At 45.5% G+C, this 12,931-nt stretch overlaps 1 protein-coding gene across 9 annotated transcripts in view; it reads right to left on the bottom strand.

Annotated features, from left to right (window-relative positions):
* Positions 1 to 12,931, bottom strand: part of ppargc1a (peroxisome proliferator-activated receptor gamma, coactivator 1 alpha) — a 290,593-nt gene that overhangs the window by 17,292 nt on the left and 260,370 nt on the right. For 2 of the 9 annotated variants that reach the window (XM_088073248.1, XM_042512222.2), the window contains exons 3-7: positions 7,535 to 7,729; positions 5,550 to 5,675; positions 3,365 to 3,719; positions 1,411 to 1,456; positions 1,141 to 1,214 (exon numbers count right to left, since the gene is read on the bottom strand). In XM_088073248.1, coding sequence (XP_087929374.1) covers positions 1,141 to 1,214; positions 1,411 to 1,456; positions 3,365 to 3,719; positions 5,550 to 5,675; positions 7,535 to 7,729 — 796 coding nt within the window. Of the gene's footprint in view, positions 1 to 1,140; positions 1,215 to 1,410; positions 1,457 to 2,377; positions 3,720 to 5,549; positions 5,676 to 7,534; positions 7,730 to 12,931 lie in introns of all 9 variants that reach the window. The other 7 variants (XM_088073249.1, XM_042512223.2, XM_088073244.1 and 4 more) reach the window with 4 other exon arrangements.

Below are 12,931 nucleotides of genomic sequence, written 5' to 3'. Positions count from 1 at the left end.
AGATTCGGGAGTTTCTTACCCTGAGCAGAGGATGAAATTAGCCACGATGTAACAGAGAAGGTACTGTAAGTTACTGTTTTTGCCACATTATGCCATTGTTGTTTACAGCGCTGGTGATGCATTTGTTTCATGTCACACTAGAAGCCTATGTTGTTGTGTTACATATCATGCCCATCACGCCTCTTTTGATTGTGGGATGCTGGAATGCAGTCTATGATCACACACTGGAGCGGAATAATGTCGCCGTCATTTGGTTCTGTGTAAAAATGCAAAGGAAGCATGTAGAAGGGACTTTGTATCGGCCCTATAGTGCCATCTCTATGTAAAAAGGGCTAAACTGTCCCTTGTCGGTGCAAATGTGACGACAACTTGTTCTCCCCATTCCGCAACTGTACATTTCTACAAAATGATAAGGCAGCATTATGGCATGATATTCCTGCCTTGAACAGAAAGTGTAAAAGAGGCTACTGACATTGTTTGTACAGAGAGAGCGAGAGACAGAGAAAGAGTGAGAGAGAGAGCGAGATAACCCCCAATATAGCAGCATTCGTTGACATTCTCTTCACTTTTGTCTTGTAATTACCTTTTTGCCTATAGCTTTTTTCTGATGTAGTTAATTATAACTCAATAACACAGAAGCATGATGTCAATAATGATGCTGAAAAACCCTTCACGCTGACTCCATTTGCAAAATCCTTTGCATACAAGTCTTGACTCCCTAGTCAGCTGATCTAATTGCCTGTATGTCTGGGGACCTAAGGAAAGGACGGCACAGATCATACGGGAGAAAGTGAATTACACCGCAAAACCAATTAAAACAATAACACTGCCATTTCAATTTTCCTATGATGTGTAGGCTAAGTAAGCTGTCAGTCAGAGAGCATTAGGATCTGATAGAGGAAGAGGAAAAGCATATTAACTCTTCAGTAATGGGGGAGGGGGAGGTGGTGGAGGATGGGAGGGGTTTTGCTAATAAACCCTGAAGAGATTGGAAAGCCTAATCAATACTCAGGCACATAAAAATGTTCTCCTACACCATCACCTTGAACTCTGAACTGTGGTGGAACTATCAAGATGTTGCCGGAGTTAACCCATTACTAGCTACAACAGGGAGGTGTGTTTTCAGAAAAGTGTGCTTACCTGGGGTTCCAGCAATCTCCACACTTAATGTGCGTTCAATGGTTTTGTTCTCAAACGGTGATCCCTTGAGGTCACTGGAAGACAAAAAAAAGTGCAACATTTTACTCCTCGGGTGCAATAGAGAGACGCTTTTGTGATCTAAGAAATGGAAATGAGTCACAAAAATGCCTCAACTTGGATTCTAGTCTATTGTAGTTTTCTTTGTCTTTTTGTCTGTAGTTTGTTGTTGCTTTTTGCCTTAAATAATGTGGAAAAACTTCTCACACTTACTTTGGAGACTCTGGGGTCAAAGGAAGTGGCAAGGTGGTTGGTTTGGCTGCAGAACACAAAGGAGCATGGGTAATTATTGACCTAGGTATAACACTCATGGCAGAAGAGAACAGGTCCACATTCTGCAACAATTAATCTCAAATTGGCTCATTAAATGCAATTATTACTACAAAAAACACCCATACCTGGTTAGAAAGTTTTCAATGGACACTAGTGTAAAAACCACATCTTTTTTAGATTGACCCCGTTTTAGCAATTTATTGTCTTAAAGATAGACTGTCCACTCTGTGAGGCAGGATGAAGTGATGGCATTTCACAGGTGTCTAGACACAGACATACCCCGCTCAAGACAACAAACAGATCGAAAAATGGAATAACGACATAAAGAGACGATGCCACAAACAAGACACATGACAGTGGGTGAGCCCCTCTCTGGACAAAAATAAATAAAAAAGTCATAATCGCATGCACCAACAGCAGAGGAGGGGAAAAAAGAAGGAAGAAAGGAGAGTCAAGGAAGCTTGTGCAGTTGCCCGAGGCTCTGGCCGACCTGTGCTCCAGCTAAGGGAACGTGGCTTTAGTACAGTAGCACGACGCTAAAGAGCAGCACCTGGGCTCTGAGTCTAAATGTACATGTTCAGCACACTCAGCTCAATCAGCCAAAGATGGTTCAAGGGTCGACTTTATGAATACAAGACGTACAGTAGCAAGACAAGGCTCGCCCCTTTTCCCACCCCCTCTTTAAAAAAAAAAATAAACAAATTAAATTTAAAGGAAAGCCTACGGGACTAGCAAAAAGCATTGGCTAGCAGGCGGTTTGTTGTCACTGTTTATGCCCTCAGAATGACTGTTAGATTCGAATTAGAATAGGGGTTAGTTGTGAAGTCAAACTGGGAAGTGGTTAGAGCAGGAGAGGGAGAAGAGAGAGCAGAGATAAGGCCAGTGGGGGGGATGCAGTCATGATTACCTAACAACGGGAGGCCCTGGTCGTCGGGGTGCTCGCTGAGTGCCTGCCTGTGTGGGTGCCCTTGCCCTTGTATGATGCAGGGAGGGGCGGGCTCTGCAATTCTAGTATCTGGGAAGAGTGGGCCCTGTGAGAGCACCGCTGCGGGGCTGCCCGTGACATGGTCATCATCATCATCATCATCAACACCATCATCATCATCATCATCATCATCATGGTCAACATCCTCCCCATAGACCCCCTGGTTTAGCCACCCGAGGTCTAGTCCAAAGCCCATGTCTAGCCCTGAGTCTGGCTGGCTAACCCAGCTCTCTAGATCTAAGGCCAGAGGGGACAACAGGGACCCTGAGTCAGGCTCTTCAAGCCGACTTTCCCCCTCGTTTCTACAATCAGTGGTCCCTCCCAACTCTTCCTCCTCCACCTTTGAGGGAGCCTTTGCTGGGCTCTCAGACCTCCTACCTGCTGATTTGCTCCGAGTGTTGGGAAAAGGGGTGATCTGAGGTGGGAGTAGGTGGGCTCGATACTGAGCAGGCCTCTGTTTGGAGGTGAGCAGCTGGCTAAGTAAGGGGTGCCCCGGCTTCTCATCTCTTTTCCTAATAGTCACTGTGATGTGCCTATGTGGTGCGTGGTCGGCACCACTACTGTTTCTACGGCCTTGCCTGCCAAAGCCCTCACTAGCCTGAGTGGCGCCCGCAGCCTCTCGGCAATGCTCACAGCTGTGACTCACCTCTCGGGGAGGGAGGGAATAAGAATGCATATACCTAATAAACCTAGCGGCGGCCAGGCGGCCCACATCGCCTGGCGGCCTTCCTTCTTCACTGGGCGGCCCGTGCTCCAGTTTGGGGCGGGCATGGCCGCAGGTGGAGGTTCTGTGGCCGACAGGGATAGAAGCACCCTCCGACTCCTCAACCCCGTCATCGTGAGTGCAACGCTGCCACTTCCCAGCCCCAACACCAGCCACACTACACTCGCCTGCAGCCCGGCTCTCACCTCGCTGGTGATGCTGCTGCGGCGGATGCTGCTGCTGCTGTTGTTGAGATGGCACAGCTGACTTCTTCTTGGAGGTGGTGGAGGAAGAGGAGGAAGAGGTGGAGGAGAGGGAGGAGAACGAAGAGGTGGATGACGAGGATGGCGAAGAGGAGGAGGAAGAGGCACCGAGACCGAGGCCACTCTTGTCCCTGCTACTGGCACCCCCCCAGGTGCTCTTTGCTTCGCTGGCTTTGGTGTGGAGCAGGATGTCATCGGTGGCTGTTAAGTATTTCAGCAGCTCAGTGCAAGGCCGCCTCACCGGGCGGTTCTGTTGGCTGGAGCCCCCTCTTGCTTTGCCATTCCAGGGGCTCTCCGTCTGTGCAACACAGTAAGAAAGAGAGAGGGCGAAATTAATTTGCTGAAATTTGATTATTTGATATTCATTTCAAGCATGTAAGACAAACAAAATGAAAAGATGAAAATATAACATGGATGAGGATCTATACACAACTCAATGAATAGACTCTAGAAACCAACAAAAATTAGATCTTACATGTTGGAAAAGGAGTAGGAGAAAGTATAAACGTATTATTTCCTTCCCCTTTCTCAGTTACTCCTCAATTAATTTATGAACTTTATCTTTAACATGTATATATACACACATATACTTACATAATTATACTTGTACTTTTGGACACATGCAATCATAACCACACACATCCATTCATACATATACCTACATATGTACAACCCTATGAATTTACACACGCACATGCAGTTATGCAAGACTTGACTACAGCAACAGTCTTCATTCTTAAATCTCTGTAAAATAATGATTTTGTGCGTCTGCTTCACCGAGTGATGCTTGTGCATCACTTGAGCTCCTCATCTAACTCATTCCTCAATTTTACTCTACAGATTGAAATACATACATAGTTGCATGAACAAAAAGTTTCTTTAGGTTAAGCTTTCCTCTGAAATCAGAACTACCCTCCCTGCCAAAGAATTTTTTTCGTATATTACCTGGTAGTAAGTTCTTTCTTGCTTTATAAATTATCTGTGCTGTCTGAAATTCTACTAGCTCAATAAACTTCAAAGCATTTGACTTTAAAAACAGAGTTAGTGTGTTCAAAGTTTTGCTTAGTTGTTAGCACAGTGATCCAGTTGTGAGAAATGCTAAGTGCTTAATTTGGCACAAAAATAAAAGTCGAGATGAAGTGGCAGAAAGAGGGACTCAGACAGCCTGAGCGCGGTGGTTGCCCAACTGTCTGGGAGGCGATGTTGGGGAGTGCGGTCCGCCCATCATCTTAATTGCGTGGCCCTGCGAGCACCACCGCGCCACTCTGTACGCTCACCATGTCCTCCGGGAGTCCTCATTCGCTGTGCTCCAGAAATGGATGACTCAAAGGCACAGTATGAAAATAGACTATGTGAGGAAAGTTGACGCACTGCATGTGCAAACATGGTGTGCCGCAACACACACAAATCTGTGTCTGTGTAGTGTTTACCACACGATATGATCACATACAGATGCTTTTTACATTCAGAGGATTTTAAGTATGAGGGAAAGCATAAATCAAACAGACATCTTTCCCCCAAACAAGAGCAAATGATCTGTAAGCTGAACATACAGTATGCCACATTCTGACTTCACAGATTACTGAAATCATATACTTTTTTAATTCACATTCACAAACCTATGATAGTAACACTGACTAAAATTAATCTTAATCAACCCCACCCCCTTAGAAAAAAAATCCTTTTGAGAGCCGTCTAATGAGAACATCAAGTCTGATATTTTGATCTTGTCGTCTCAAGGCATCAATCTCTCCCGCAAGAGTGCCTGTCGCTGTTTTTTTTTTCTTTCTTTCTTTTTTTTTCAACAGGCACCATACCAAGGCGGATAAGTGGTGGAGCTAATGAGACAACGGTGCCGATGCCTCGCCTGGAAAGCCCAACAGCAATCAGCCTGTTTTCATTACGAGATGGCCCCCTGGGATGGTAGACTAGAGCAGTAGTCTAACATCTTCTAAAGGCGGCCACCAAAACAAGAAAGTGTGCGAGGGAGGGAGAGAAAAAGAGCAAGAAAACCAGACAGAGCAAGAGCGGAGTGAGAGAGATAAACAAACATGGACAAAAAAATGTGTGTACAGGAGTGAAAAAGCAGCACGTGTGTTTGTGTGTGTGTGTGTTTGTGTGTCCCTACCTTGACGACGGCAGGTGGTGGTCTGATCCGGTGGTTGCTGCTGGCTGCATGGTTCTGTGCCTTGCCACCTGTGTATTGATTATAGCTGAGCTGGGAGTTTGCGGGTGCCAGAAGGAGCTTCTTCAGCTGCGAATGGACCCAAACAGAACAAGAGAAAGTGGTGAAGGAGGGGGAGAAATTGAGCGTGGGTTGTGCAAATTACCATTTTCTTTCAATTAGACAGCCTTTGTAAGTGTACAAACAGAGGAGACCAATACTGCAGCTAGAAAAGATAAAATCACTGACATATTTAAAAGATTAGAGATTCTGTGTGCTCTCCCTGTGTTCGCATGCTCCGGACTCTTGTGTATCCATTGCATTGAGATTCATCACTAATTGCAAACCCCTCACTCATCAATGTATCCCTGAGTTGGGTGACTGTCTTTAAAACTGACTCTCTCATTGGCATTCTCTTATTTACAAGGTTGTTCTTGGCCTACTTCCAGCATATTTGTGTGGAACATTAAGCAAAAAATTGAAAATGGCTATGCTCTCCATTCACAGAACTTGTTCTTGTTGTCTATACCTCATATGGAGCCTTTATGTATGCTGCTTCACACATGTGGAATCTTCTGCAGAACGACGCAAAGCTGCACTCAACTGTTGCAGGACTTGTCATCTTCTACATGCCGGTGTCAGGGTGTATCTGAGCTCACTTCAATGATTGCGCCTGTGACATTTATCCAGTGCTACTCTGACTGCCTGGCACCTGACATCAGCCTTGGTGTATCTGTGAGCTGCCACTTGTTTTTACATGCCTTGATAAAGACTATAAGTTGAAATGCCCAATTTATAAAAGGCTATTTAACTTCTGCAAATCAGTGTGCCTTGGTATTATTTGGTTTTGACTTGTTGACAAAAGATTTAACAAATCTCAACTCTCCTTCATTTTTTGTATCTTAGCTTGTTTTAATTTCTCTTGCTTTTATGGTTCACTTATGGCATTAGTGTACTAGTCCTTTCTTGTAGTAAGTTCATTTTGTGTTCTTTTTGTGTTTTATATTGTTTGCTTTGGAACTGTATATTTTGATTTTGTATTTGTGGTGCATGTTGTCTGTAACTAATGTTGTTGCCTGTCTTGGTCAGGACACATTGTTGTTTTAAAGTATTTTTCCCAGTCAAATAAAGGTTAAATAAACAAAAATATATATTTTTAAGCAGTATAGTGTGTGTCAAGACCAGATTTTTTTCTCCCTGTGCAGGTGTTTTTGTGTACACACAGCCAGACTTCTCTAATGTGATTGAATAAACACACTGGGGCATGTGGCTAAAGGTCATTTGGAATGGACCGGCATGGAATAAAATGGACTATAACTGAACATAACAAAACATTTTAGGTCAGAGCCTTTAAGCTAGAGAAATGCCCAGATGGTATGTGTAAAAATAAAAGCACAAAGGTAAGCTGACTTCTTATCTGGAGACCTGACTTTTTGCCAAAAAAGATGGCTCGGGCACGGGCAGAATTAGTTGAGACCCACTGAGAGGCCATGAAATGAGATGGATTTCTTTCCTCGCCTTACTTTTATTATAAGCAGGCTTGATTTCAGGGCCTGTGGCACTGTGTCAACCGTAGTTGGCCCCACCACAGTGTTCATATCATTGAATTGGCGCTACAATAGCGCTGTTATGTAATTAGCACTGAGCTGCAAACACACTGATCCATTCCATTTACTTCCTCCCTGCATCTGCATCTGTGCACGCTCTCACTATGCATACATTGTGGCGAATGTGGCAGAGAGCGGATTGGCCGCTGCCAAAGACAGAAGTCTGAGAGACAAATGGACACTTTTGGTGCCCACTGTTGTTGAAGAGTCTTATCTGGTGTCTGCCACGGACTGGCACAAAAACAACAGCCGGGTTGGAGGTCATGTCTCAGGAACAACGTGTTTCGACCCTGGAGCGGTGCTGATGGGAGAATCTCGAGAAGGATAAGCTAGTAGTCTTACCAAGGAAGGCTCCTCTGGCTCTGGGGTGCGTGGCGAGCCGTCGGGGGAGGAGGGACAGCTCCGGTCACTGGCATTGGTCACGTCCCCATCTGCCAGGGCCTCAAACGAAGGCAATCCGTCCTCATCCACCGGGATGCTGTCCAGGGTCTCTGTAAGCACTGCCAGCAAGTTGGCCTCATTTTCTTCATCTATCTTCTTGGGGGAGGAGGGAAACGGGGGAAGACGGAGACAGAAAAATAAGACAGGGAAAATAGGACATTTTAGTCAGGAGAAGTTGCATCTCTTTTTTTTTATCTTCCAGGGAAGTAAAGGTGGTGGGTGGTTGCATGCAGGCTTTCATTGTTAATAGAGTGGGAAGATTTTTTCTCAATATTTTTGCAGCAGCAGAGCTGGCTCTATTTTGGCAGCCTTTTTAAAAACAAAATTCTCTCCCTGTGCAAGTGAGTCAAGCCTGTCACTCATATTTTAAGCACGCAGCTTACTGGACCAAAATAATATCTCCCCCAAGAAACCCATTACCAGGGCTGACAAGTGGCAAGTATCTGGGGAAGACAGGAATGGGTCGGGGTGCGCTGCGGTATGGAGGGGTTTGTTGGGGTAAAGGAAACAATGAGCGGAAGTTGACGCTCCTCTCTCTTCCCCCTACGGAATTGAGAGACGATCGGCTTGCCGACAAGATGTTTGCAAGCAGTCCTAAGATAAGGCGAATTACCACCCGCTAATGCGAAATAAATGTGATATATTTAAAATGTTGGCATGACAGCTGATGTTCACAATGGGCGGGAAGTTAGCATCAACATTTCATGAAAAATAAAGCTTGTTCTTGCCACTCAGCTCCTCTTTGATGTAGCAGAGGAGTTGCTGCAGCTGGCTGTTTAATGGTAGAGATTAGAACTGTGCGTGAGAAATGGAGAGACAGCCAGATGAAAATATGGAGATGGAAAGTGAGAGTGAGGGAGCTGCCAACTATCGACATCGGAGGTTCCGTTTAGATAATAACTATGCATGTATGTGGAGGGGAAAAAACAAGAAAAGAGAGAATAGATATCAAGAGTGAGAGGGATGCAGTTTGTGTTTGTGTGTCTGTGCACGGCTGTGCCTTTGCACAGTGACAAGTGACAACAGGAACTGTAAGTTCCAGGGCCATAAAAGCCCAGGGGACTTTAAGACAGCGGAAAGATAAACAGCGTCGTCACCTCGGGATGTTCTGTGGCCAGCCCAACAAGAACAAATCCCTTTATGCACATGGCAGGATTATCATCGCTCGGCGACGGCGTGTGGCCATCATTATGCCACAGGGGCCACCAACCTCTCAGATACCAGCACTATACCTCCAAAGACTCAGATCCCCACATTGCACAAATTTTACCCACCCACTTGTTTCTGTCTACCCCACTGATTTTACATAATTACACGCCCACCACGGATGGCACTTTTGGAGCAGGTTTGGATTTCCCAATGAGATAGCGGCCATTTCAATGCTCCCTCCTTCCCTCCAATTTTCATTTAGAGATGACACAGATATAGTTAGCTAACTAACAGTGAGGAAAAACGTTAATCTGATGTTCATTGAGTAGATTTTCTCCTAACAACACGAGCACTCCGTCATTATTAAAAAATGATAAAGGGGACATATTTCACAGAGATAACACGACGTAGACTGGGGCCATGCCGCATTGGCAAGCAAATGCCTTGCAGGAAATTGCTCTGTATGAGGTGGCATGCTGTTTAATTACTTGCAAGGAGCTTCAAATCCACTGTGCTGGAACCCTACGCTACTGAAATGTCCCCCCATTTTGCAGCATCCCAAGTTATTACCTGAGCGCTAAGCGGGTAGGTATTAACTGCTGATAAAGCCGGAGCCTTTTCTTAGCCCAAACATACATCCTCGCATGAGAAATTGAGAGTAGGATCATTTTAGATTATCACAAATGAGTGTTTAATGAGCCAGCCATCTGTTTAGGCCCAAGCTCACCAACTATCCAAGCAATGCTGTGTTTGGGTAGAGCTTTATTCACCTCTCCAGAGTGGCTTCAAACTTAAACATTCTGTAGAAATGACAGTGTGTGCCACAGTGTGACACTAGTTACATTGAAAGTTGAGAGGGTTGTGCAAGCTTCATTATGTCATGGTTTTGGAAAAGGATTGGGGAATTTCTGAGGCTGTGGCAGGCTCAAATGTAGCGATTTCAATCCTGTTTCAAAAACCTCCACCAATTGGCAAGCTCCCACAGGCGCACTGTATCCCCAAAGATAACCCAGAAGGGACTCTCATATTCTGAAAGAGACACTTGTAAAACCCTGAGTCGTGACGATCATGCTGCAGCCGCTGCTGCGGCTCTAGTGGAGGCACTCATAGGCCAAGTGGGGATTTAAGAAACTGGGGTAAAGAGCAAACCTCAGTGATCGTTTCTACCCTGGAGAGAGCGTGATCTAGCAGCCCTGTCCACGAGAGTGAGCGTGAGGACCACACCTTGCAGAGTTTCTGCACCAAAGTCAATCCACTACCAATGACTCACTTGCCCCTTTGTATATTTATAAACAAAACCTCTGTGTGGGTGGACTTCAGGAGCTATGGCACCCAAAGGGGGTGACGCCGGGATAACCTAGCAACCTGCTGACGGCCGTGTCCACTTATATTGATTACTACAGCAGCTGCTGAGAGGAAAAGAGGGCACCAAGAACAAAGAGAGAAGAGAAAAATTGTCTCGGTGGGAGCACTTTCTCGCCCATCCCGCTTAATGGACCTCACCGAATTAAAGAGATCTTAACAATCCTGGGCTAATTGTGGGATCACAATATATTAACCCCGCTCCAATTCTAAAGGGTGCCATTTTGTGGCTGTTTTATTCCAAATGCTTCAATTAGCCATAAAACATGCTGGCAAGTGCTGGCAGAGTCCCCCCCTCCTTCACCCCAGCCTCCCCACGTCGGAGAAAAGAAAGCCAACTCCAGTTGTTCATTATTAGGTGAGGCCCTTTTGTTATCAGGCAGGCTGTCTTTGAGGTTGTCCTTGCCTTTAACTCTTTTATTGAGTTCCACAGCACAGCATTGTGTTCCAGGAGATACTATTCACACAGCTGATAACGGAAGGTGAGGGTGCTGTTTTAAACAAACACCCACTTCTGAACACCAGGGCAAATAGCCAAATTAAATCTGCTAATTGCTTCTTGAGGATTCCAGGCTCCTGAGCAAATTTGCCAGGGATCAAATTTTAACGAGCTTTTCGGGGCAATGCATCATTTACGTGTGCAAAAAAGGGAACCAAATGTGTTGTGAAAGCGCCAGAACGATAGACCCAATCGCTGCATAACATCGAGACGAAGACTAAACAGCCCCGCCGTTATCTTCAAATGAGAGGCAGAACATGTGACAGACACTCTGGATGTGGGGAGATAAAATATCTCCCATTAAATGGGTCATCTGGTATTTAAAATACTGTTTATTCACACTGTCTTTTCGCTCTCTCTTGCCTTCTCCCTTTCTGCAGATAGACACATCACATCCAGTCAGTTCAGACAGAAAACATTCTTAATAAATTGGCCCCCAGATTGCGTGGCGGGGTTAAATCTGCGCCTTGACAATTTAATTGCGTTGCTTCATCTCAATCTTTTATTTTTTTTCTTCCTCTGCTCTGCTCTGTCAGATTTCAAAAACATCCCCTTGGATGAGGTTAAGCGACTAGCCAGACCTTCTAATCATGGCACAATCAGAAATTGTGGGGGGTATACGTGTGAGTGGGGAGGTGGCGGTGGCGGTGGCGGTGGTGGTGGCGGTATCAAGTCGTCACATCTTGACTCTGCCAAGAAAAGCAGCCTTGGATTTGATAAACAAATAATGTCATTCTGTGTTATTACCCCCGGCCCCCAGATTTCAGAGGAAATAAATCAACGTCAGCCTTGCCGTTAAGGCGTTAGTCAGGCCTGACACGTCGGCCGGTCACACAGGCACAACATATGGCAGCGGAGAAGGAGGGGAGGAGAGCGAGGCAGGGAGGGTAAGGTACAGCACGATGCGCGGCGGAGAGACAAATCATGGCAGCCGCCAGAGACGTCTGGTCATTTAGCATGAGCTTACTGAGATGGAGAGAGGGTGATTATGGCCTATACGGAGCGATGAAACCATACATAACACTGTTAAGTCCCTCTGTGTGTGTGTGTGTGTGTGTGTGTGAGATGGCGGTGAAACAGTCTGACAATGTTCCAAATCATAAAACTAAGTGTTAAACCTCCATTGTGGTCAGGGCTGTGATTGGCTCCGATGTGCATAGCAGCAAACTGACAGCTCCTGTTGTTTTCCGAGTGACTGCAGAGCCAACAGAGCATCTTCTTATTTTGAAACAATTTCCCCAGCAAATGATACTAAGGACTAGATATCTAGCATCGACATGTTCTCTGTAACTCCTCCATTGTCATTGCATTTGGTTCGGTATGTATTCCGGCTTATCATGATTTGTGCCGCAAATTGCTAAATCTTGCACCCTCTAAACAGGGACAAGATTGTCTGGTCCAAGCACCAGGCAGCTGATTTTAGGATTCTCCATCCTACTTAGCTATAACGCCACAACTGCTCTTGCGATAATCCCTCCGGCCTGGCAGGAATTCACTCTTTTGTGCCTCCGCTTAAACAAAAATGGCAGCTCTCTGAATGAAGAAGAAGCGCTGGTGCCGAAGCTGACTGTTTACATGCCAGATGTCTGTCTCAGTTTGGAAGACTATGTGAGTTATACATCAGCGAGGAAACGCTTCGAACCCATCAATGAGGACCAGGATGTGTGTGTGTGTGTGTGTGTGTGTGTGTGTGTGTGTGTGTGTGTGTGTGTGTGTGTGTGGAGCTGATGCATCTCCTGGGAACCATTTGAGACTGTTAGAGCACTATCAGATGAGCTGATGGGGGATAGAGCGAGGGAAAGAGAAAGTGAGAAGAGGAGATATCTGTGTGAGTGTGTGTGTATGTGTGTGTGAGAGAGAGTGAGCCAAAGAGAGAAAGAGAACTGTTGTTACACATCCTGACACAGGCCAGATCCGATTGAGACACCTACCCAAGGGATGTTAGCGGCGCTGTTCTTTCTAGTTCTCTGTGAAAAAAAAAATCCTTTGACCGGTAACCCTGCTGCTGCTGTTGTTAAAACTAACCACCTGAACTCTGTCACACATCTGCTGAGATCGGCTGAGGCTGTCACGGCCCTCTATGTCTAACACCTCCTACACAGACTGTGAGATTTCAGTAATCGTATAAGTTTGGTGCAAGCTACACTGTGCAACATGGCTCTAATAAACTTGGGTAAGACATCAAGTTTGATGTATGTAAACGCCTACTTTATTTTTAGTAGAGTCACGCTGATCAGTGCTGCATTTCATGCTGCATTTCCATTGGTTGGTTAGTAGATGCAGATTGT

The sequence above is a fragment of the Plectropomus leopardus genome, chromosome 23, assembly GCF_026936395.1.
Source record: "Plectropomus leopardus strain MGB_pleo_1.0 chromosome 23, ASM2693639v1, whole genome shotgun sequence".
Taxonomy (NCBI): domain Eukaryota; kingdom Metazoa; phylum Chordata; class Actinopteri; order Perciformes; family Serranidae; genus Plectropomus; species Plectropomus leopardus.
This window is presented reverse-complemented; position numbering and strand designations above follow the sequence as displayed.